The sequence below is a fragment of the Neovison vison genome, chromosome 4, assembly GCF_020171115.1.
Source record: "Neovison vison isolate M4711 chromosome 4, ASM_NN_V1, whole genome shotgun sequence".
Taxonomy (NCBI): domain Eukaryota; kingdom Metazoa; phylum Chordata; class Mammalia; order Carnivora; family Mustelidae; genus Neogale; species Neogale vison.
Window position 1 is genome coordinate 128,319,290 of NC_058094.1, and position 26,793 is coordinate 128,346,082.

Genomic DNA, 26,793 nt, shown 5'->3' on the forward strand with positions numbered 1-26,793 from the left:
GCAAAGGGCCTGGCTTTCAGGCCTCTTCTCTTCTCTAATGCTTGCCTTCTAATGCAGAATCTGGTCCCAGCACCTTTAATGTCTCTGACTCCTGTGCAGCTGTCTTCAGATGCATGCCAGTCCCCTCATCAGGTGCACTTATGCAAGATGAGGAAGGAGGACCTGATCTCTGGGGATCCCCCTACTGGTTAGCCGGTGGCTGAGAAATTCGGCTTTCCACCACGATGCCTTATGCCTGCTCCCTCTCTTCAAGATGGCAGGTACTCATTGGGCTCTGGGCTGGTCGAGGTCTAGTAGTGCTGCAGCCCCCTGCTGTGTTCCTTGTGCTACTCTTTGCCTAGAATTCTCAGCTCATGGGCTGCAGCTGCTCTGTGAGGTCCTTGAACTTAGCAAGTTCCCACGAGGTCCTTGTGAGCGAGGCAGGAGCTGGACCTTAGAGTTTTTCTGTTATTCTCGGGCTGTTCACAGAGGCCCGGCCTAGCATCCATGTCTCCAAAACCCAATTCTCTGGATTAAACCCTCTTCTGCATGAACAATCTGGACCGATTCTGTTTTTCTTCATCTCACCCCCACAGTACATTTGGATTTCCAAGCAAAGACGAGTAACTTTTCTGAAAATTGGCCATAAATGCCCTTGGGGAAGGAACTGACCTCAGCACAGATGGGCCAGACAAGAATATCGACTATTCTGTTTTCTGGTGTGGTATTTGTTATGAAGTATTGTCAGTGCAAGAGAATGAGCTATTTATTAGGAGCAATTGACAGTCTCTTAAAATGTGTCCTGTTTTTTTTTGTTTTGGTTTGGTTTTTTTTAGTGTTTTCATGCAATTCAAATATTTATTTTTTTTCTTTTTCTTTTTTTCGAAAATTTAAAATTTTTTTAATAAACATATAATGTATTATTAGCCCCAGGGGTACAGGTCTGTGAATCGCCAGGTTTACACACTTCACAGCACTCACCATAGTACATACCCTCCCCAGTGTTCATAACCCCACCACCCTCTCCCTACACCACTCTCCCTGGCCACCCTCAGTTTGTTTTGTGACATTAAGAGTCTCTTGTGGTTTGTCTCCCTCCCAAATGTGTCGTGTTTAAACCTGTACAACCATATGGATCTTGTTCTCTTTATTTTGCCATCCTAGTTCAGTCTTTTCTGACTCTTCCCCCTACTCAGCCCATCCTTTTCTCATTTGTGGCCCTGGGCTTTCTTGATATTTAACCCATTCTTATACTTACTATAATCTAGGGACATTGTCTGTTTTCTTGAATAAATTCCCAAATCTGTAGAAACTTTCTGGGAACATAGACCATATCTTACTTGCCCCTTCCGGGGCCAGATTAGCATGTTGCCTGAAGAGGAGGAAATCTTACACAATCATTACATGATTAATGCATGAAAGAACATCCCCCTTCTAGGTATTAGTTATTTGGATATCTGAGTGTAACTGTTAAAATGAATATTCTGGTGATCAGAGTGGATAGAGTCAAGTAAATACCTCTCCTTAGAGAATTCCTATAATGAGGCAAATCTCTTTCTGGATGTGAGACTCGTTATATCTGTACTGAAGACCCAGGGAACTAGGAAAATATTACACCTTTTTTGCAGAAAGGAGGCAATTACTCTAAAAGACATATTATGCAATCATCTTAGTAACCTAACCAGGGATGTGAGCACACACTGTGAATATTAAGACTGGCAAATTTTGCAACCAAGTGATTTTCCCGAGGGATACAAAGAGTTCTTGTTATTAATGAAGCAGAGGTAGTGAGTGTTGCTTTGCCCAGTCATCTTTACCAAATAAGAGACAGCCAAAATGTGCAATCAGCATGGCAGGTCACAAGCACATTGACCAGCTATCTCATTTAATCCTCCACTAGGAGGTCCTAGTTATTAGGACTCCACCGCCCCGTCCCCCTCAACTTTGCAGGTGATGCCATTGATACACGGCACAAAGGGCCTTGAGAGCTGGGTCCTTCAGCTACAAGCCCTGCCATCATTCTGGCCTGTTCTCCCATTCCATTCAGATACAGGATATGAACCTCAGGATATCCTAGTTGCAAAAAGGATAACCATGACCTAGCTGCTTTCTGTAGAGGAGCCCCTGAGTTCTCTTTATTCCTCCCATCACTGTGGTCGATTTGGATTCTCAAATACGGTTTCCCCACAGCCTCAGATCCATCTAGCTCAAGTGGTTACGTTTTGGTGAAGAGGAAACCACCAGGGCACCATGGATGATCAAAGTAAATTCTTATCTCTGTCTTAGTCTGCACCGAAAACATAAGGTCTAGAGCCAGAGAGGAGGAAGTCAGTTGGGTCTTCAGAGATCTGTCCTCTCCAAGAATGCTGTGTTCCTCTCTGGACACCAGCTGTAGGAAGGATATTGACTGTTGCACTGTATTGAGTAGAGAAATAGCAGGAAAGAAAAAATACATCGTCTCCCCACAAGCTCCTCTCAGTGCTACCAGGCAGAAGGCTCTCCCTGAGCTTGAGCCCTGGACACCGCATCAGGACCTCTCTCTTTGCCCTCCACACATCCTCCCTCATCTCTGCCCTTGATGAGGGTACTTCCCTGAACCCCTGCTGGCCTCCCTCCTTGAAATTCCCCATCAGAGCACCCTGATCTTTTCCTTCCTATCCCCTATCACAAATTGTAATAGTACCTTTATTTCTCTACTTGGTGTTTAAAGTCTGTATCCTCAATTGCTTGTAAGCTTTAGTTCAAAAAAGGACCATCTTGGTTTTGCCCAACTGTGGCTCCTGCATATTCCCCAGCATGAAAGACAGTTGGAGCTCAATAAGTATCTGTTGAATAAATAGATGAATGTATGAATGCATGAAGGATGGATGGACACAATCATGGACGAGTCCCAGGTATTACAGGATGATGGTATTCAGGCTGGAGAAGAAATGCTATTGGTTGGAGCCTGTGATGATTGGGACCCAATAGAAAGTGTGATTGGATGTTTTCCTTATGGCTCATTCACAGACGCCCCATAGAGACTAGGTACTGAAAGTTTTAAGGAGATTTTCACACCCAGACTCACACATGGAAGGGCTGTTCAAAAGCAAAATGGATGGCTACAAGAGCAGTCATTTTGTGTTCTGGGAAGTTTTCACGAACCAGCTAGATGAGCTTAGGAGTATTGCAGAGTGGAGAGAGTCTTGCCTTATAAAGGGGTTGGTTCAGAGAGTATCTGAGGATATTTCCAGCTTTCTGATTCTGATTCCAGGTACTTTTTCTTTGGCTGAGTTGGAGATAGCCTTAATATCCTTTGCTCTTTTTCTTTCTTTCTTTTTTTGTTCTAAATATGCTGTAAGCTAATATATTTCTCTGTTCTGCTATTCATTTAGATGAGGTCTTGTCAGAAAACTTTCTGGACTATAAGAACCGTGGAGTCAATGGTTCTCATCGGGGCCAGATCATCTGGAAGATTGATCCCAGCTCTTACTTTGTGGAACGTAAGTACTTTTCCTATTCTTGTTGCTCAGGATAAAGCAGAGTTCAGCTGCAATTTTGTTGTTGTTGTTGTTGTTGTTGTTGTTGTTCATTGCATTGCCTCCCCTTAGAAATGTGCCATGTAAGAGAGCCATAGGTTTGTGAAGTGCTTAAAAATAAGAAGAAGTAAGCTCTGGGTTAGTTGGGCAACAGCCATCCAAAGCAGCCCACGGAGCCATTCCTTTTCATTTCAAAGAGAAGTTTGGCTTATAGGCCTCTGCATTCAAGACCTTTTGGCTTAAATCCCTTAACTTTCACTCTGTGGCTCCTCCCGGTGCTAACCTTGCAGTAGCTGCCCTGCTGTATCTTATCATCCAGTTTTGGCTTGACTTGAGCGGGTTCTTCAAGGCTTCCCTGCTCATGGCCCCCCATGCTGGGGATGTTCCTCGCGCTGCCCTGACCTTTGACTCTGTCCACGGTTCCCCAGGAGGCGGATGATCCATTACTACCAACAACCTGTTTCCTTGACTCCTGATTTACTGACATTTCTGGGTTTATAAACTTGTCATCATGTATTTTACTGAGATATTTTCGAAACTTTCTATCTGTCTTTGAAAAAAATCATTCTTACAGTGAAAGAAGGATTTTTTTCATAGGTCCCCATATTGATGCATTTCCCATTGCATGAAGAAATAGCCTTGTGGGCCTCATGTTTACCAGCTGAAGGAAATGCACAGTTTACCCTTATCTCCAAGTCCTTCCCTTCCCACTTGGGTACTGGAGAGTGCAGAATGCGCAAATCCTTTCCTGCACCTTCTCCTTCATAGCAGGGATTCAGGCCCTGTAACTCTTCTGAAAGGCAATGATGAGATACTCCCTTGTTCCAGAGGAAAGCATATGTGGCCAGGAACCTAGAGTTGTCTGTTGTCATTGGACTCGTTGTTCAAGAAAAACTGTATGCTCTCAATGCTTATGTTTTATGTTATTTTTATTCACTCTCATTTCCATTCATCCACTCAGTAAGCACTTAATAAGACCTACTATATTTCAAATATCAGGGATTTGAAAACGAAAGGTCTAATGTCTGCCCATTAGAAGCTTATGGCATCTCTCCTACTAGAAATGACACAAATGCCTCCTTATTTTGCATTAGCACGTGCAGAATGTGTAGACAGGCGATTTGATACTGTCAGATGTAGAGGTGAAATGATTTTATGAGATGTGGTTGGGACCTTGACTTTGGTTTGGTCATAATGAAGTTCCCAACAAGAGATTTCCTTTTCCTTAATATTTAGCTCCCTGACTCTAGCTTTCCTCCTGCTAATCCATTTTGCATGTTAATACCAGGCAAAATGCCTTGAACTCAACTCTGATACCATCTGGACAAAAGCCTCATGGCTCTGTTTTCTGATTACATGAACTGAAACTTCTCCGCCCTGCTGTCAAGACCAAATAAGACCCACTCTCCTCCCTCAACCCCCTTCTCCATCCTCCCCAGCATGCCCTCTTTTGCCCAAGTCATGCCAGTATCTTTCTCATCCCACAAATAGTATCATTGATCATGAAGGACATAGATGGGCTTGATCTGGGGATAACGGTGGGTTCCAGCTAGTGGTCCCTAGAGTGACTTCCCAAATGGTAAGAACAAAAAAGGTAAAAACTTGCATTAGTAATGAATATTAGACACAAGAGCTGACTGTATTCTCTAGTCTATGTTGGAAGTTGGATGGAGAGGCCATCTTTACACCTATTATCTTCTTTGGAGTTCTAACTAATTGAGAAAGAAGCCATTTAGGGTCAAAACATAGTATCAGCTCAAAACGGTGCAGGAATGAGCACATCCTACAAGTATATGTTTTTTTATAGGCAAGGAAATAACTCTTAAGGATAATGTGAAATTTTATGAGCTAATGTGAAAAAGTGGGTTGTGTATAAATTAATCTAGCAATAGTGCTATTCTTTCATTTCAAATAGCAAACCATTTAATATAATTGTCTTCATCAGGAGGATGAAGAGACACTTAAAGTGCCACTAGAGAGATACTATAACATAAAGCCAGCTCTGTAAATTATATAAAATAATTGTCATAATTGAGTAAAAGTGTATTCAAACTTGGTTAAGTAGCAAAGTCCTAGAATAAACAAATGGCTTGCCAGGTCATATTCAAAAATAACTAAAAATGGAACACATCAGAAAAATGACATTTTGCAAACGTCCTGGTGCAGACTTGAGAAGGGCTCGCTGGGCAGTGCACCTGCTGGACTAGAACTACCTCAAATGGATGAAAGTGAAATTGAGAAGGTGGTTGCAAATACATCAAAGCCATGTTCAATGTACGGAGAATGTATTATTCTGTACAAATGTAATCTAATGTGTCAAAAACAAAAAATTTATCAAGAAAAAACTTAATTGAGTTCACAAATGATGAGAATCTTAACTCCGGGCACACCTATAAATCAAATAAATTAGAATGCGGTAATGGATAATAGCTGTAGGAGTCTGAGTACATTAAAACTGTATATAATATGCTATGTGAATTCATATTTTTAATGTGAAATAATTGATATTTTCAAAATGTATGATTGGAAAAGTGCCAGATTAACAAATAGGAAGGGGTTGAGTGTACAAAATGTTCTGATAAGGCTATCTTTCATTAATGCAATAAAAGCATCAGAGTTCCTCTTGCTATAATAAAAATGCAGAAGCCAGGCCATTACCCAGAAGGTTACACAAGTTTTTGATATTAATAAAAATCAGACTCCTATAGTCTCTAAATAGTACAAAGTGCATTAATCTAATTTGTAAATTATACCTTCTTAAAATTAAAATCTATTTTACAAACTGCTCATGGGCCAGATTTTAAATGTTGAAATAGGACAGAAGACCATTCTTTTTATCTGAGGATTAAATTAAAATAATAGATAAGGTTTTTATTTTATTTTTATTTTCTGTTTTTATTTTTGTCCTTTTCTAGGAGTAGAGATATATCGCAGATTACCTGGAATCTGTGATGTTCTAATAGTACATTTCTTTGGGGTCATGATTCAATTTAGAATTAGGAAATTGCTATTGATTTATATAATTTTTTTAAGGTCTGACTAAATCAGATTTTGAAAGTACTACTAAATGAAGACCATTCAAAATTAGCATTTCCTGCACTCTGCACGGAGTTACATGCAAGATAAAATACAAAAGAAAGGTTTCCTTTTCTCTGGCATAATTTTTCCCTAGTGGGCTGCTTTTGACTATAGTAATAATTGCTATAATCTGAGAACCGCAACAAGATACAAGGTTTTGTTTTGTTTTTTAAAGATTTTATTTATTTATTTGACAGAGATCACTAATAGGCAGAGAGTCAGGCAGAGAGAGTGAAGGGGAAGCAGGCTCCCTACGGAGCAGATCTAGCTAGGTATGTGTCAGGTTCTCCCAATGAGGTGAAAGCTCTTAACACAAATAAATGGTCAGGCCCTATTACCACCGACTGAGACTATTCTGGAGGAAACTTGAGTCACTGTGTCAATAAAAGAGCATACAGATTCACCTGCCTCTCTGAACCCTTTAGTGCTAGAAGCCTCCTGGGCACTGTACTCATCTTCAGGACCTCAGGTCTGGAGGGAGAGGCTTGGTCCCTGCCAGCCAAGGCTATTTGTTGCATTCCAGTAGGAATGTGCTTATCTCCGGGCACATACCTCTCACTGTGTCCTGGTATCAGTGACGATAAGGAGCACCCATTCCAGCTTTGCGGTACGGAGTTGATCATCACCCATGAGGAAGGGGGGCTTGTAGGCAGATGGGGCCAGTGGGAGGGAAGGGCTGGTATTGGGGGCCAAGTGGTAGAGAGATCACTGCAGGCAAGGGACAGCACCTGCAAAGGCCGGAAGGCATGGGGGGGGGCGGGGGAGGGGTTGGGCAGGCATAAGGGAGAGTTGAGGACAGAGTCCTGACAAAGAAGGGGAGCAGAGGGAGGAAGAGGAAGAGAGATCATCCAATGTGCAGGATTAAGTATTGCCACAAACTCCTTGACAGTCCTCTCGAGAAGAGGCATTCAAGTCTCCTCTCCCACGTGCGTTTTCATGCTAAAGTGATGCTGTGCCAACTTCCAGGCCCAGATTTTAAGAGACAGGTAGCTTCCATTTCCTTACCCTTGAGAAAACTCACTCTTGGAGCTGTGAGGCAGCTGTGCTATCAGAAGCCCAAGGTGGCCACGCAGAAGGTTGCATGGAGAGACGGTTGGCCAGCCCAGCTGCTCCAGCCATCCCCACCCAGGGGAAAGCAGGTGCAGCCCAGCTGTTATCCATGGTAACAGCATGTGAGACCCCAAGGGAGAACTGTCCAGCTGAGCCCAATCACCTCACAGAACTTTGAGAGATCCTAATACAGTGCTGTTCTAAGCTGTTAAGGTCTTGTTTCCTTTGTTATGGGGCAACAGTAACTGTAGCATCAGAGAAACCAAAAGAGTGGGGCCAGGGCAATCAGGGAGAAGAAAATATGAGAGGAGGCATTGTCAACACGACCTGGTAAGTGCCAGTGGAGGAGGCGTGGGAGATACAGTCTGGAATGCATCTGTGGAGAGTTGGACTGGGGTTCAGAAGGAGTCGGGAGGACAGGAGGCAGAGAAAGTGAAGAGCCCAGACTGTCCTGGAAGCCTTTGACCTGCTAGGGACCAGGTGACTAGAAATGTGTTGGGGCAGGATAGGAACAGGACTTGAGGACAGAAATGCATGTGTGAGCAACCTTACAGCACTCCTTTCCTAGCAAGACGGGAGAGAAGAAACTGGAAGAACTCAGGAGTGGTTTTCACCTGTACAGATGTGGTAGAGTAAAATCAGCACTCCCCCAAAAAAGACTCTCTCTGTCCCTCTCAGAGCCTCTCTGCACACAGAATTAATCTCTTTTAGTCAAGACCATAGACACAGGGAGCTAGAAATAAGCAGGCGAATGAGGTTCTCTATAGCTCTGCCTCTAGACAGTGCTTTGACAAGGTAAGGAGGGAGTATTCTGCCCATTTTAATCTCCATGAGATGGGGACACAAGAGCTCCCGCATAAAGGCCCGTGTGGGTGAGGGCAGAGAGAGCCCACATTTGGCAGGAGAGTATGTGGGGCAGACAAGGGAGCCTGACCTAACTAAGATACTGTGTCTGGACCTGCAGCCAGGTAGGTGAGGCCGTGTCCGAAGGGCATGGCCAGCTGATGTCCATTTGGACAGATAGAGCAGATGGGCACGAAGGGGCTCCAGCCATCCCACAGGGGGTGGCCTGTGCTTGTCCCTGGGGATCTGTGCATGGGTTATAAGATCTGACCCCTGGGCAGCCATTTGGCATAAGGCTGATGTCCTGAATAGAGGAGTCACAACAGGAATAGTGCAGCGAAACATCTCGAGCTCTCCCGGTATGCCAGGCACCATGCTGAACACCTAAGACGTATTGTCCCACTTAACTTCATGAAAACCCTGGGAGGCCAGTGGTATTTTCCCCTTTTCTTCCTGAGATGCAGAAAGAGAATGCAGCTGGTCCACTATCCACAGAGTAGGACCAGGACTTGAACCTTGGCCCTCTGACCTCAGAGCCAACCATGATGTCCTGATAAGGTCAAAGTAGACCAGAAGGGCCTCTACCAGTAAGGTGGAGTTTCAGTGCAAGGTTCTGGTCCCATGGAGGGTGGGTTATCAGGTAATATACTAGATAGAACTTTGAAGTCAGAGTCAGTGCTGGGGGCATATCTCCCAGAATGACTGGGCAGGGAACTTATATGGTCATCAGAATGGGAATCCGGATGTCACTGCTCTAGCAAATCCTTGACCAGAGGAAGGAAAGTGGAGATAGCTAACATATGGGCCTTCCTCCCATCCAGATGATTCCTAGTGAGGAGCTCGTAGGCTCCACCATAAAAAGCTATAAAATTCAGCTTAGAAGACAGACACACTCAAAGATGTCAGTTACTCCTTCACACATAAATCTAGAATCTTATCTCTTTCAATGTATTTGTTAGATATGTATGAATCCCATTTGTATAGACATTTTTTAAAGTTTACCTATTTACAACAAAATCTGAAGAAAGGATTAAAGTAAAAATCACCCATAATTTCAACACAAGATAACTTTTTAAAACTTTTTTTTTGTTTTATTGCTGGTAGCATCTCCTCTTAGGGAGGCTTAATAAATATTTGTTCCGTTAATTAGTGAATTAATTAAGCTAGTGTTCAGAACTCCTGTGTAGAAAGCAAGAGACTGATGTACAAGGATAACAACCATTTTGTCTTCTTTTTCCCACACCTGGCCTTTGAGCCATCTAGAGGAAGAGACAGAGAAATATGGGTAAGGGAGAGAACCAAGTGGTCCCCAGGCAGATGCATATGGCAACCGGGTACTACAAAGACAGCATGCAGTTCTGATCTGTCCAGTTCTTGGAATAAGGAGGTAGCAGAGCGGTACCACCTTTTTAAGCAGACTTACTCTGCTCTTCCCTTAACACGGGCCAGTCCACACTGGGAACTGGACCAATCAGTTTAGTGATTAGCAACTCTTCCTTCTTTGGTTCAGGTCTTAGTGATTAGGAACTCTTCCTTCTTTGATTCAGGTCCTGGAAGCTGATGCTAGAAGAGCATTCTCCCTTTTTTACTACATTCCCAGCTTCATTTCTTCCTTTTGACCCACTGAGCCTTTTAGTCAAGTCTATGTCGTGCACAGCTGTAGTGTTCTTGAGGACAGAGACCCACAAAGGTCAGGGAAACCTGCGTGAACACCATGTGTGACCTCCTGGACACTTGTCCTTTGCACATATCTGGGGCCAGTTCAGAGGTTACCCCCAGGAGCCACTGTCATCCCCAAAACAGGTTTTCCCTAAGTCAACTTCAAAGCCATTTTGAAATGATGCCAGTGATGCTGTCTGTCCTTACGGGCTTTGTAGAGCCAAGAAAGAGTTCAGAGTTCATGTACTGTGGGGGGAGGGGGGGAGAAGCACTAACTCCTCACAAATTCTCATTAATCCAGACCTAAGCCGCTCATGAGTCTCACTTTCTCAAAATCCTAGAATTCATATGATACCCAAGAATACTGAAAAACCCAACAGCATCCACAAGGTCTAGAAAATGCAAACAATGCCTTCTCTGTTGCAGCAGCTGCTAATCTTAGCACAGTTTCCTGCTTCCCAAGCAAAACCAGAGTCGGCAGGTCCTGGTCCATATTTAGACCCACGTTTCTACTGCCGGCTGTTACCTGAGAGAAGAGGACAGACAAAAAGCTGAAAGGAGAAAGGAGCGAATTGTGTTTCTTTCAGTTTCACCAGAATGAGCACCAATCTGTCTCTAAAATCCAAACCAGAGAACGTGACTTCTAAGGGAGGAACTGTGTCATTATGCCCTCCATATCCTTGGAGAAAATATAGTTATAAATACCACACCATCTACCAGAGAATGACATATATGAAGCACTGCTATTTTTATACAGAATCTAGAAATTTGAACCTCTATATTCCAAGCCTTTCATGGGTCTTCTATTCCTTCTATTTAAAAACCTCTTGATATCTTCCCCCCTCTCTCTCCATTAATAGTTACCCCCCCAAAAAGGAGGCTTATTTTACAGTGTGGGTTTTCCGTAATAGAGAACATGAATTTCTTGTGAGTATTAAAATTTTAAGTCCTGTCTGACCCTTTAACAAAGGAACAGATGAAAAGATAATATATATAATATGAAATACTTTTCAGAAGGGGAAGAGAAGATGTAAAAACACACAAACAGTAGCAGAAGGGAAAAGGCAAGAAGGGTGTGGGAACAGGAAAAGAATGACCAAAATGTTCTACCGCGAGCCCTCTTCCTACTAGCGTAATCACAGGTGGTTCCCAAATTGGAGAAAATAAAATTCAGGCAAAACTCAATACAAAACAATGAATACTTAAAACATCAGAACCCGTTAAATAGAAGCTCTGGATACACGACACAGACGAAGTAACCACACGAGGCAACTGCACAAAGCAAATTCTTGTAAGAGATGGACTCTTGAAAGAAGACCCGACACCCCCCACCCCCACCACCACCCGGGAGTGCTCACGAGGGTCCTAACTGGGGTCCCGACGGGCAGCCCCTCTGGCGCCCTCTGTCGGCGGCGGAGCGAAGAGGAACGGGGGAAGGTCATTCCTGCGCCGGGGCCACCTGCCAGGGCTGGAAAGGAGCCAGGTAATCCGAAACTCGCCTAAAGATCAGGGTGTCCTGAGACTCTGTATGAAACGCGGAAGGATGATGCAAAGCTCAGAGGAAGCTCCATGCTGGCTGCAGGCAAGAAGCTAAGCCAGATGCAAGGTAGTAAGAAGTTCATAAAGCCTGTGATTCCGGCCACCTCGAGGGAGTGCAGAAAAGTAAGGCAGTAGTTACCATTGGGATATTTACGTCAAATTAAGACTGTTTCTGATGACGCATGCTCCTCTTGCTTGACCACCTCTGACACAAGCAAGGAGTGGCTGAACTTGGTGTGTTCGATGATCTTCTGTCACCTCTCCCACTTCCACACACCTTCCTTTAGGACAATTCCTGATTATCTGGGATAGACTCCTCTCTGAGCTTACCCAGGAAGAGATGCTGAAATTTCCAGTTCCATCTGTGGATGCCAGACATGTGGAAAGGGAGGCCCTGCGAGCCCATCAGAAGCTCACACCATTAGCAAGGTTGATAGTTCTGGGTTTTATGGGATGGCATGTGGGCCTCATTCATCACGTTTTTCTCTAACAGCCTTGACACTAACCTGCCCCATCACCCCTCTCAGCGTCTGTGGACTCTATTCCTGAATGGTCTCCCCAACTCAGCCAAATAGTGAAAATCAATGCCTCCAATTCAGAAATGAGTTTTTCCCAAGAGGCAGTAAATTCTAAACCTGCAAATGTTATTCTTTTCATGAAATCCCACATCACTGGAGTGCATTGTCCCCTTCTCAGGCAAGGAATTTGCCTGCCGCAAGGCTGCTTTTTTAAATGCAGAGGTCTCTTAGAGAGACCCAGGATTCAGTTGCTGTGTCCTAGGCTTTGGAATCAGCTGCACCTGGGAAAAGCAGCAGCCAATTCAATATGCAGCATGCCAGATGGCCTGGCATTTCTATATGAGCTTCGAGCTACCACATCCTGTGTGGCTAGGAGCCAGACTGGTGGGTGGGCTCTCCTGGGCCGGACCTGCAGGTCTGAATATTCCTAGCCTCCAAGATTCTCTCCACAGAAAACCGTGGTCCCATCTGCAGCTGACCCCGTTAGGCCTGCCTGAGCATCAGATGGTGAAAAAGTTAAGTGTCTCCTAGAATCTAAGGGAAAATTGGGTAGAGGCAGAAGAGAGGCTCCCTGTGAGGCAAAGGGGTATCTGGAGACAAAGCAGTGTTTTCCACTGGGCTGGATGCTTCACTTTTTGCCAGGCTAGCCCACCTCTGAGGATCTTACCTTGTCATGCAGCCTTTTCGCAAGATTAAAGCGTGACTGTCTGTGTTACGTGACTCCCGGAGAGCTATTTTGGTAGAGTTCTGTGAGCCGCATCCCTGGAGCTGGTAGCATAGCAGCCCTGTTAAATATGGTCACAGGGCTATCTGGTATCTGGTGACCAGGTATCAGAAATTACTCTGCCTTAAATGCCTAAGATCTGTGCATGGTCAAGGACGTACCCAGTTAGCCTAAAGTTACCCTCCCAACCTCCTGAAGAGCCATGGGTGTGGAGCTCTGACCCCCTTTACTGCCGTAATGCAGTATATCTCATGCCCCAATTGTCATGAAAACTCGTCAACAGTCAGGTCTTCTGATAACAGGCTGCTGACATTCCATTTGTGGTTCTCACCTTGATCCAGTTTTATAAGTCAATATTCAAAATGCTCTACTGATCCTAAACGGTTCATTTTAAAATTCTCGCTGAGATTGCTTCCCTCCTCCACCCATACACTCTCAGTGTCCTTCATACACTCTGCCCCAATGCATCCTTGCCCTTCATGGCACTGGCAAATCTGGAAGAATTTGGCGAGTACCTGATAAAAGTACATGCTTCCCTGAAAGAGTTCAAGAAAACACACCAGCTGGTCAAGGGCTGGGTTAAGTTATTAGTGATCAGGATAGGATGTGGGGTAGGGTCTCCATCTGACCCTGTCCCTTTATGCCAGGAACTGTACTTTCTACCATCTGGACCTCTTCAGTAGGATAGTCTGTCATTCTTAGTTTATGTGTCCTATCTCAACCCTAGGGAACTCAGCTCTCCACCATCTGACCAGTTAAAAGCCTTCCCACTACGTGGACTGAAAAGTAGAGACCGACCCCCGTACTCCAGGATGAGGGATAAAAATATGTGGCACAGAAGGTGCTAGACTTCTTGGTGTATGGCCAATCCTGTATTTGGCCTCCGAGGATCTGTTGGGATCCTTGCTTCCAGCTTGAATACCCCAGGGAGGTTGAGGGACAACCTCAGCCAGGAGAGAGGACAAAGAAAGTGTCAGCAACTAGATGGTACTTGTTTTTCACTTCAGATTCTTTGATCCTTCTATCTACCTCTTATCAGGGATTTTTTAAATCTTATTTTATTAATCTTTTCAAAGAATCAAATTCTGGTTTTCTTAATCCTCTCTATATGTTTTCTGTTTTTTTCCTTTCTGCTCTTATTTTTATTTTTATTATCTCCTTCCGTCTTCTTCCCTTGGGTTTAATTTGTTGTTCTTTTTCTAATTTCTTGAGATGGCTGCATAGCTCATTGGTTTTTAACTATTCTTCTCTATGTATGCATTTAAAGCTGTACATTTTCCACTAAGCAGTTTTTGTTTTGCTTTGTTTTGGTAAAATTCTAAGTGAAGCATAACACAACAGAAAAATGCGCAAATTTAAACGCAGAGCTTATGAATTTTCAGAAAGTGAACACATCCATGTACACAGCACCCAAATCAAGAAGCAAAGCTTTACTCACATTTTAACCCATTCTGTATCTCCTCCCTCCTTTCTGTACATCTGTGGGTTTTTTTTCTTTTTTTTAATCTTGCAGCCTTTTTGCTTTTTTTAGTTTTTATTTAAATTCTGGGTACTTAAGACACAGTGTAATATTAGATTCAGATGTAAAATTTCCTGATTGAGCAGTTCTACACAACTGCTCAAGTGCTCATCACATGTGCCCTCCTTAGTCCCCAGCACCTATTTAACTCATCCCCCACCCACCTCCCCTCTGGTGATCATCAGTGTGTTCTCTACAGTGAAGACTCTGATTCTTGGTATGCGTCTTTTTTCCCCATGATTGTTTTGTTTCTTAAATTTCACATACAATTGAAATCTTATGGTATCTGTCTTTCTGACTTATTTCCCATAGATAATACTCCCTAGCTCTATCCACATTCTTGCAAATGGCGAGAGTTCATTCTTTTTGATGGCTGAATAATATTCCATTATGTATATGTACTATGTCTTCTTTAGTCTTTCATCAGCCAGTGGACATTTGGGCTCGTTCCATAATTTGGCTATTATTGGTAATGCTGCTGTAAACATCAGGGTACTTGTATCCCTTCAAATTGTTATTTTTGTGTCCTTTGGATAAATACCTAGTTGTGCAATGGCTGGATTGTATGGTAGGTCTATTTTTAATATTTGAGGAACCTCCATACTGATTTTCAGAATGGCTGCACCAGTTTGCACTCCCATCAACAGTGCAACAGGGTTCCCCTTTTCCACATCCCTGCCAACACCTGTTGTTTCGTGTGTTATTGATTTTAGCCATTCTGACAGGTGTGAGGTGATACCTCATTGTAGTTTTCATTTGCATTTGCCTGATAATGAGTGATATTGAGCATATTTTCATGAGTCTGTTGGCCATCTGGATGTCTCCTTTAGAAAAATATCTATTCGTGTCTTCTGCAAATTTTTTAGTTGGGTTATTTGTTACTTGGGTGTTAAGTTTTATAAGTTCTTGTATATTTTAGATACAAACCCTTTTTCACATGTGTCACTGGCAAACATCTCCCATTTCTTAAGTTACCTTTTAGTTTTGTTGATTGTATCCTTTGCTGTGCGAAGCTTTTTATTTTGATGAAATCCCAATAGTTTATTTTTGCTTTTATTTCTCTTGCCTCATGAGACACAGCTAGTAAGAAGTTGCTATGGCTGATGTCAAAGAGGTTAAAACCTGTGTTCTTCTCTAGGATTTTAATGATTTCTTGTCTCACATTTAGGTCTTTAATCCATTTTGAAATTTTTTTGTGTGTATGGTGTAAGAAAGTGGTCCAGTTTCATTCTTTGCACAGTATTGTCCAGTTTTCCCAACACCATTTGTTGAAGAGACTGCTTTTTTCCCCATTAAAAATCTTGCTTTGTTGAAGAGTAATTGACTGAATAGTTGTGGATTCTTTTCTGAGTTTCTTGTTCTGTTCCACTGATCTATGTGTCTGTTTTTGTGCTAGTACCATACTGTCTTCATCACTGTAGCTTTATAATGTAATTAAAGTCCAGAATTGGGATGCCTCCAGCTTTGCTTTTTTTTTCTTTTTCTTTTTTTTTTTTTTTTTTCAAGATTGCTTTGGCTATTCAGAGTAATTTTGTGGTTCCATACAAATTTTAGGATTGTTTATTGTAGCTCTGTGACAAATGCTGGTGGTATTTTCATAGTGATTGCATTAAATGGTTAGTATAGACATTTTAACAAAGTTTATTCTTTAGATCCATGAGCATGGAATGTCTTTCCAATTCCTTGTGTTGTCTTCCATTTCTTTCATCAGTGTTTTCAGAGTACAGTTCTTTTACCTCTTTGGTTAGGTTTATTCATAGGTATCTCATTATTTTTGGTGCAGTTAATGGGATTAATTCCTTGATTTCTCTGTCTGCTGCTTTTTTACTGGTGTATAGAAATACAACTGTACCTTGATTTTGTATCCTGTGACTTTACTGAATTCCTGCATCAGTTCTAGCAATTTTTGGTGGAGTCTTTTGGTTTTTCTATATAGAGTATCATGTTATCTGCATATAGTCAAAGTTTGACTTCTTCTTTGCTGATTTAGATGTCTTTTATATCCTTTTGTTGTTTGACTGGCGTGGCTAAGACTTCAGTACTATGATAAATAACAGTGAGAGTGGACATCCCTGTCTTTTTCCTGACTGTGGAGGAAAAGCTCTCAGTTTCTCCCCATTGAATGATATTAGCTATGGGTTTTTCATATATGGCCTTTATTATGTTGAGTTTTGTTCTCTCTAACCCTACTGTGTTGAGGGTTTTTATCAAAAATGGCTGTTGTACTTTGTCAGATGCTTTTTCTGTATCTATTAAATGGATCATATAGTTCTTATCCTTTCTTTTATTGATGTAGGGTATCACGTTGATTGATTTGCAGATATTGAACGACCCTTGTAGCCCAAGAATAAATCCCACCTCATCTTAGTGAATGGTTCTTCTAATGTACTGTTGGATTCCATTTGCTAATATTTTATTGAGAATTTTTGCATCCATGTTCATCAGGAATATTGGCCTGTAGTTCACTCTTCAGTGGTGACTTTATCTAGTTTTGGTATCAAGGTAATGCTGGCCTCATAGAATGAGTTTGGAAGTGTCCTCCCATTTCTGTTTTTTTGGAACAGTTGGACAAGGATAGGTATTAACTCTCTAAATATTTGGTACTATTCCCCCCTGTGAAGCCATCTGGCTCTGCACTTTTGTTTGTTGGGAGGTTTTTGATTACTGATACAATTTATTTGCTGGCTATTGGTTTGTTCTAATTTTGTTTCTTCCAATTTTCTATTCCTTCCTTCTATTTCAGTTTTGTTGTTGTTGTTGTTTTTAGTTTATATGTTTCTAGGAACTCATCCATTTCTTCCAGGCTGTCTAATTTGTTGGCATATAGTTTTTCATAATATTCTCTTAAAATTGCTTGTATTTCTGTTGTGTTGGTTGTGTCTCCTCTTTCATTTGTGATTTTATTTATTTGGGTCCTTTCTCTTTTCTTTTTGCTAAGTCTGGCTAGGTATTTATCATTTTTATTACTTTTTTCAAAGAACCAGCTCCTGGTTTCACTGATCTGTTCTATTGTTTTTTGAGTTTCTATATCATTTATTTCTGCCTTAATCTTTATTATTATTTCCCTTCTTCTGCCGGCTTTAGGCTTTGTTTGTTGTTCTTTTTCTAGGTCCTTTAGGTGTTTATTTGGTCTATTAGGTTCTGTATTTGAGATTTTTCTTGCTTCTTATTTTTTAAAGATTTTATTTATTTGACAGAGAGAGAGGGAGAGAGATCACAAGTAGGCAGAGAGGCAGGCAGCGAGAGAAGGGGAGGAAGCAGGCTCCCTGCAGAGCAGAGAGCCCAACGAGGGGCTCGATTCCAGGACCCTGGGATCATGACCTGAGCCAAAGGCAGAGGCTTTAACCCACTGAGCCACCCAGGCGTTCCTTTTCTTGCTTCTTAAGATAGGCTTGTAATGCTATATACTTCCCTCTTAGAATCACTTTTGCTGCATTGCAATGGTTTGGGGCCGTTGTATTTTCATTTTTGTTTGTTTCCTTGTATTTATTTAATTTCATTTGTTGCCATGTAATTTTTTAATTTTATTTTTTAATTTTTAATTCTTATTCTTTTCAATTTAGCACGTGTTTAACCTGCATGTATTTGAGGTCTTTCCAAATTTTTTCTTGTGGTTGACTTCAAGTTTCATAGTGTTCTGGTCAGAAAAATATGCATGGTATGATCTCGGTCTTTTTGTCCTTGTTGAGGCCTGATTTGTGACCTCTTTTATTATCTTCTCTGGAGAATGTCCCATGTATACTAAAAAGAATGTGAATTCTGCTTCTTTAGGATGCAGTGTTCTGAATGTATCTGTTAAGTCCCTCTGGTCCAGTGTGTCATTCAAAGCACTTGTTTTCTTGTTGATTTTTTGCTCAGGTGAGCTGTCCATTGCTGTGAGTGGAGTGTTAACATCCCCTACTAGTATTGTGTTATTATCAATGAGTTCCTTTATGTTTGTTATTAACTGTTTTATATATTTGGGTGCTCCCATTTGAGGGTCATAAATATTTACAATTGTTAGATCTTCTTGTTGGATTTTCCCCTCTATTATGACACAGTGCCCATCTTCATATCTTGTTATAGTCTTTGGTTTAAAGTCGAGTGTGTCCAATATAAGTATTCCTACTCTGACTTTCTTTTGACGTGCATTTGATGATAAATGAATCTCTTGTGGGCAGCATATAGATGGGTCTTTTTTTTTTTTAATCCATTCTGATACCCTGTGTCTTTGATTGGAACATTTGGTAATTCAGAGTAATTATTGATAGATGTGTATTTAGTGCCATTTTACTATTTGTTTTGTTGTTCTTTCTGGAGACTTTCTCTGTTCCTTTCTTGTCTTTGTCACTTTTAGTCTTTCCTTTCCACTTGGAGTCCCCCTTTAATATTTCTTCCAGGACTGGTTTAGTGGTCACAAACTCTAGTTTTTGCTTGTTTGAGAAACTCTTTATCTCTCCATCTATTCTGAAAGATAGCCTTGGAGGATAGAGTATTCCTGGCTGTCGATTTTTCCCATTCCACACACTGAATATATCTCTTCTGGCCTCCTAAGTTTCTGGGGAGAGATCTGCAGTAAGCCTTATAGGTTTTCCGTGTAAGTTAAGGATTTCTTTTGTCTTGCTGCTTTTAAGATTCTTTCTTTATCACTATATTTTTCAAATTTAATTACAATATATCTTGGTGTTGGATTGTTTTTGCTGATTTTGATGGGAGTCCTCTGTGCCTCCAGAACCTGTTTCCTTCCCCAGATTAGAGAAGTGTTCAACTTTCATTGCCTCAAATCAATTTTCTGCCCCCCTTTTCCTCTCCTTCTTCTGGTACTTCTATAATATGAACACTATTACATTTGATGGAGATCCTGAGTTCCCTAAGTCTATTCTCATGATCCATAATTCTGCTTTCTTTCTTTTGTTCAGCTTCATTATTTTCCATTCTTTTGTCTTCTGGGTCAATAATTCATTCCTCAGCTTCTTCAGCCTGGTGGTTATTATAACCAGTCAAATCCCAGTAATTGCATTTTTCATTCCTGACTGATTGTGTTTCAACTCTTTGTCCAAATGCTAAGAGCCTCCCTGAAGGCTTCCATTCTTTTCTCAAGCCTGGCAAATATCCATATGATCATTCCTTTAAATTCTCTAGCAGGCATGTTACTTACATCTGTTTCATTTAGATCTCTGGCATGACCTTCTTTTGTTCTTTCATGTGGGGTGAATTCCTCCATCTTGGCATTCAAAGTCTCTGCCTTCTTTTGTGTATTAGAAAACCCAGTTATGGGGGCACCTGGGTGGCTCAGTTGTTAAGCGTCTGCCTTCAGCTAGGGTCATGATACCAGGGTCTTGGGATGGAGCCCTACATCAGGCTCCCTGCTCAGTGGGAAGCCTGCTTTTCCCTCTCCCACTCCTCCTGTTTGTGTTCCCTCTCTCACTGTGTCTCTCTCTGTCAAATAAATAAATAAAATATTTTAAAAGGAAGGAAGGAAGGAAGGAAGGAAGGAAGGAAGGAAGGAAGGAAAGAAAAGAAAAGCCAGTTATGGCTCCTGCCCCCAGAAGTAATGGCCTTACGAGGAAGTGATGATACATGTGCCCAGAGCCTGGTGCTCCCAGGAGCGTCTCAGGTGTGCGCCGTGTGCATTCTGCAGCTGTCTTTCATCCGCTTTATCCTTCAGGCCAGTTGTCTGCAGAGACTCTCCTTGTCTGTCGTGGGCAGTGTTTGGTACCTGGCCAGAAGTGGGAAGTTTTAACAAGGTGTGTGCTTTGGTCTGCTTGTGAAATGAGATCCGAAGCTACTTCTGCTAGAACTGAGGCCCCACTGATCTCTCTGGCTGGGAGATATGGTGTGGGCAGGGGTTGGTCTTCTGGGGAAGGGGCCCCCTGTGTGGAGACGGAGGTGCCCTTGCCTGAGAACACAGCCCTGCCAGAGATCAGGAGTGGGTGTGGTGTAAGCAGGCAAGGCAGCCCCTGTAGGCCCCGTGCTGCCTCCTACAGGTGGTTCTGTGCTTATGTTGAGGGGCGGGGGAGGAAAATGGCACCAGTCAACTCTTTTGTCCCCAGAGAGGAGCCTCAGTACCTGTTGGCTCTCAGGGAAGCACTCTTGAGACCAGCAAATAATCTCTCTCCATGTGTCCCATTCATTTTTCACTCCGCTATTTCCACACCGTCTGCCCCCAGCTTGTTTGCCTGCCTTTTCTGCCCCGAGCAGCCCATTGCCCTCTGGGCTCTATCTCAGCCAAGCCTGCTAACTTTTAAAACAGGGTCTGGTGGTGGGTATTAAGGAGGGAACGTATTGTATGGAGCACTGGGTGTGGCGCATAAACAATGAATTCTGGTACACTAAAAAGAAATTTAAAAAATAAAAAAAGGAAAAAAAATAAATAAAACAGGGTCTGGGCAGGGGCCTGCACTGGTCTTCTGGGGGCTGGGTCCCGCCACACTGGGATTGAGAGAGGTTTGACTAAGAAGGGCAGTTGCATCTTTCTATTCCCCCGCCATCTGTACCCCAATGTTTATAGCAGCAATGGCCACAGTCGCCAAACTATGGAAAGAACCAAGATGCCCTTCAACGGATGAATGGATAAGGAAGATGTGGTCCATATACACTATGGAGTATTATGCCTCCATCAGAAAGGATGAATACCCAACTTTTGTAGCAACATGGACGGGACTGGAAGAGATTATGCTGAGTGAAATAAGTCAAGCAGAGAGAGTCAATTATCATATGGTTTCACTTATTTGTGGAGCATAACAAATAGCATGGAGGACAAGGGGCGTTAGAGAGGAGTAGGGAATTTGGGTAAATTGGAAGGGGAGGTGAACCATGAGAGACTATGGACTCTGAAAAACAATCTGAGGGGTTTGAAGTGGCGGGGGGGTGGGAGGTTGGGGTACCAGGTGGTGGGTATTATAGAGGGCACGGATTGCATGGAGCACTGGGTGTGGTGAAAAAATAATAATGTTTTTCTGAAAATAAATAAATTGAGGAAAAAAAAAAAAAAGAAGGGCAGTTGCAGCAGAGTGCAGGGGGATGGAACTCGGAGTGAGCAGGCCAGGCGGCCAGTGCTGGGCTGGCTGCCCTCTGCCCCTGGCTCTGCACCTAGGCTGAGGGTCAAGGGAGGGAAATGGTGCCAACTGACTCCTTTGTTCCTGGAGAGGAGCCTCTGTGAATACTACCTCTCGGGGATGAACTCCAAGAAGAGTGAACAGTCTGCCCCCTGTTGTGCCCCAGGAGCTCCTGAGATTGCCATTTCCAGGCCATCTGCCCCCAGGGTTGCTTGCCTATCTTCTCTCCAGGCGAGGGGCACCCTTGGGGTTTCATCCCAGCCAAGCCCACCGACCTTTAAAACTCTGGTCTTATCCCAGTGATGGGTATTGAGGAGGGCATGTATTGCATGGAGCACTGGGGGTTTATACGCAAACAATGAATCTTGGAACACTGTATCAAAACCTTATGATGTACTGTATGGTGGCTAACATAACATAATAAAAAAATTAAAATAAGGATAGAGAGAGAGAGAGAGAGATAAAACTCTTGCCTTCAAGCCTTGCTGGTTGCAAGAATTCAAGGAAATTAGCCCCTCTCATTTTCCCAGCCAATGGCTTTGGGGAAATGTTCTCCTTATGTCTTCCCCTGTGTGCTCCTCTGTCTCTATCTCTGTCTCTCTCTCTCTCTCACCTTTGCCCGCAACCACAGCTCCCCACACCCTGTCCACACCAGCTCCACAGCACCAGTGATCCATTTCAGCCCCAAACCAGGTCTCTGTACTACCTCGCTCCCTTGATGTGGTTTCTTCTCTCCCTCTAGTTGTGGAGTTAATTCTGCTACACCTCAGGTTGATCTGATCGTTAGTTATAAAGCTCTTTTTAGGGGATGAGACAAGCCTATGGTTCTACTTCTATGCCGCCATTTAGCTCAAGCCCCTGTACTTCTTTTTTTTTTTTTTTTTTTTTTAAAGATTTTATTTATTTATTTGAGAGAGAGAGACAGTGAGAGAGAGCATGAGCGAGGAGAAGGTCAGAGAGCGAAGCAGACTCCCCATGGAGCTGGGAGCCTGATGTGGGACTCGATCCCGGGACTCCAGGATCACGCCCTGAGCCGAAGGCAGTCGTCCAACCAACTGCGCCACCCAGGCATCCCAAGCCCCTGTACTTCTATGTTTCTGTCTCTGGGGTCATTTTCCTTCTAGAAGGAAAGAGCTTCTTTTTTTGTATTTCTTTTGGTGCACGCCTACTAGTGATAAACCCCTCCATTTTTGTCTGAGAATGTCACTATTTCACTTTGACTTCTGAAGAATAATTTCACAGTTATATGAAATTCTAGGTTAGTTGTTATTTTCTTTAGCACTTAGGTCTGTCACTTTTCTATCTTCTGAAAAGTCATCTGTTAGTCTTTCATTCCTTTGAAAATAATTTGGTTTTTTTTTCCTCTGATGCTTTTGTTTTCAGCAGCTAAACTATAATTTTTTTTTAAGATTTTATTTATTTATTTGACACAGAGAGAGAGAGATCACAGGGCGGGTGGGGGGGGGAGGCTCAGGGGCGGGTTGGTGGGGGAGGCTCTCCGCTGAGCAGAGAGCCCGATGCAGGGCTCGATCCTAGGACCCTGAGATCATGACCTGAGCCAAAGGCAGAGGCTTAACTGACTGAGCCACCCAGGAGCCCCTGAACTATGATGTTTTAATGAGTGATTTTTGTTTTTATCCTGAGGCTAGATGACAAGTTATTATTTCCCTGGTTACCTTTGCCCAGTTGTTTGGGACTCCAGTCATTCTATTGTCCCGTATATCCCCTATTCCCTTGCCTGTATTTACCATTCTTTTTTCTCTCTCTTCCTTCGGTCTGGGTGTGCTCTATGTAAGCATCTAACTGACCCTCTTCCTGCTATATGTGCTATGCTACTAAGCCCATATATTGGGTTCTTAATTTCAGCTCTTCTATTTTTCAATAATAAAGTTGCTATTTGATTCATTTCTATTGGTTCTAATTTTCTGACAAAGGTTGCACTTTATCTGTTTTCTTTAAAGTCTTTGCTTAAGTGACAGGCGTTAAGGAGGGCACTTGATGTAATGACCATTGGGTGTTATATGCAACTGAGGAATCCCTTTACCTTTGAAACTAATAATATACTATATGTTAATTAATTGAATTGAAATTACAAAAAAAAAAACTAAAGTCTTTGCCTAATGACTTCAGTATCAGGGCCCTATTTCTGTTTTGGTTAGTGCTTTAAGGTCGGTTACTTCTGTCTCTTATCGTACCTGGCAGTTTTCTACCCATCATCATATGTTGGCCATGAAAGGTAGAAGCTTCGGTGGTGGTGTCTCCTCCTGGAGGGCATTTGCCCTTTCCTCAGCTCAGTGGTGCAGGTGCTGATGGTGGGGGCCTAATGAGAGAATGAGCTCAATGAAGGGCAGTACAGTCTTGGTAAGCCGGAATCTCCTTCTGGCTCACTGTGTTCCTAGGGACCCCTCTCCAGGGATTGCATAGGGATCCAAGGATTTTCACCAGGAACTTTTCCCTGACCCTCTCCCTGCCAGATCTCCTCCCGACCAAGGGACAGAAGATTCGGGCTCTACTTTTCAGATGTTTCCATGATTAGATTTCTAGTCTTTTGCCCTAAAAGCTTAAGATTTGCCAAATGTGAGGGGAAATCAGCTGGGTATCGAGGTCTCCAGTCCTGTCACTCTGGTCCCACTGAGGCAGCAGCTGCTGTGCCTGTCCTCTGCCACCAAGGGAAGGGTATGTAGGTTATCATTCACCCGACTGGTCTCTCCCTTCTCTTGTTTCCATTGCTCTGCAGTGCCTTAAATATTTTGTTTCAAAATCAGCTTACTGAGTTAGCAGCAGAAGCATTTGTCTGCTACGATTACTCTGTTCTAGAAGGAAGAGGAAGTCGCTAATTGCCTTTTAGCAAATACTCCACATGCAAGATCCCAGAGACCAGAAATACTTGTCTAATAACCTGCACTGAAACAGGAAATGAAATACATTTATTGGATCATTGTTGAGTTTAGAATCAGCCCTCGAGCACCTGAAATAAATATTGTCCATAAATTGAAGTTGTAATGTTATTTTACCTAATGGTTTAGTTTGATCAATTTCCCTCTTTTGCTGTGGTACCATATTTGAAAGCACAAACATGGGATTTATGCTATTGTTCTAAATAGGAAATTGCTCAAATAATGTATAGTTTTTCATGTAAAAAGAGAAATATCGGTTATTATAATTACTTCAGAAAGAAGTTGCAATTAAGTATTTTTCATTGAAGTAATCATAATTTAGCTATTAGAGAAAAGTGACCTACCTCATGGCAATTTTTTTTCCCTCATGGCAATTTTTATAAGTTAGGCAAATTGTGAAATACTTAAAGATGTGAACATCTTCTCTGTTTATTCAAAATTTATGACTTTATTTTTTCAATTATTTTCAAATTACAAAGTTAATATAATTAGTCTGTAATATAGCATTCTAAACCAATTCTGGAAATGCAGATTTAAGTGGGATAATATCTTACCAAATTACAAACTTTTGACAGATCAATTTGATATTCTGTAATGCCATGACTTTTTTTCTATTAGAGTCATATATTACTTTAATGAGAATTTTACTACAAAAATATCATTTGAATGCCAAGTGAAAATACCATGGTTTTCAGAGCTATGTGTAGAGAACAAAGTTTTTTGGTACAACTTCTTATGGCATTTACATTTACATATTTTCCTTTTTTTGAATGAGTTCTTGAATGCAGACTGCTTAAATGAAATCTTACTGGATAAGCTTATGTAAAAGGTAGACTGATTTATTCTGGTGTTAGTCCAAAACCAGGGCCTGATATATGAAAGGCTTTAAACCTCTACTTTCGAGATATCCAACAGACAGTATCAGCTTTAAATTAAAGTGACTTTTCCAAGTGTTAACTGTTTACATACATCATGGAATCTTCAATGTTAGGCACCTAGTCAGTGAACACTAATTCCATTTATTCCCATTTATTAGGAAGCCTTCCTTTTGTTTTTGTCAAAAATCACAGCCTTTCTCTAAGCTACTTATTTCTTAAAATCCATTTAATTCCATTTTATTTTTTTCCATTTAATTCAATTTTAAAATGAGAAAATTAGTAGAAATGAACTTATTGCTATGTAGGATAGACTGGGAGACCCCAAGAAGGTTCATATCATTAATGTTGATTATTTCTTTAAAAATATGCTAAGTGAAATAAGTCAAGCAGAGAGAGTCAAGTCTCATGGTTTCACTTACTTGTGGAGCATAAGAAATAACACGGAGGACATTGGGAGATGGAGAGAAATGAGGGGGGAATCGGAGGGGGAGACAAACCATGCGAGACTGTGGATTCTGAGAGACAAACTGAGGGTTTTGGAGGGGTGGGGGTAGGAGGTTGGGTGAACCTGGTGGTGGGTAATGAGGAGGGCATGTATTGCAGGGAGCACTGGGTGTGGTGCATAAACAATGAATGCTGGAACACTGAAAAGAAATAAAATAAAATAAAATAGAAAAAAGTTAAAAAAAATACTGCTCTTGGGAGAGGAAAGGGCAAGATGGCAGAGAAATAGGGGACCCTATTTCAACCAGTCCTCTGAATCGAGCTGGATTATCTGCCCGAACACTTGGAACACCCATGAAATCAGCCTGAGATGTAAGATTACACACTTCTGGATCTCTAGGCAGGCAGAGAATCATCAGTGGAGAGGTAGAAAGGAGTTGGAAGAGTGTGGGCAGATATCAGAGGATAAACAGAGGGAGGAGAGAGCCACCAGAAGTGAGCCATTGGAAAGTACTACTCCAGTATGAAAGTTCCTGCTCTTGGGAACCAGCAATAGCTTGGAGACTTGTGGCTGTGAGATGGGAAGGGACTAATAACAGTACTCAAAGAGAACAAAGGACCATAAGGGATAGTCGTTAGGACCAGGTGGCTACAGGTGTGGACCTAAGCCCACAGTTCCCAACTGGTCACAGCCATCTCCCACCCTTGCTGAGAGGACCTACCAAGGGCTTGAGTCAGCAGTTCTGGGAATGGCAGGTGTTGGGACCGGGCTCACCTGGACCAGTGTTTGTCGTGGTTTTGGTGGCACGGGGGGTGCAGAAAGCAGAGGCCTTGGGCGACCACTGAGACAGTGGCTGGGGGTGTGCACTGCCTGCGGGAGGCTGCGGTACTCAGCAGGGTTGACAGGGGGAGTCTGTGTGTTCTAGACCATTCAGAGGGGAGCAGACTGTGGCTTCTCTCTGAGGCAGAGGTCTGGGTACAGGCAGTTTACTTTGCTCTGACCCTCTGAAAAGGTGTGAAAAGCTGCCAGAAAACAAAAACCTCCAGAGAACAAAAGCCTGAAAAACCAGTTTCCACAGAACCCAGCCCCTTGATAGGGGTTAGGGCAAC

General features: G+C 42.5%; 1 protein-coding gene across 3 annotated transcripts in view; it reads left to right on the top strand.

Moving 5' to 3' along the window:
- The window catches only part of HECW1 (HECT, C2 and WW domain containing E3 ubiquitin protein ligase 1), a 460,654-nt gene that overhangs the window by 210,270 nt on the left and 223,591 nt on the right, over nucleotides 1-26,793 (top strand). For all 3 annotated transcript variants that reach the window (XM_044245670.1, XM_044245672.1, XM_044245671.1), the window contains one exon: nucleotides 3,354-3,461. In XM_044245670.1, the coding sequence (XP_044101605.1) occupies nucleotides 3,354-3,461 (108 nt within the window). The remainder of the gene's footprint in view (nucleotides 1-3,353; nucleotides 3,462-26,793) is intronic.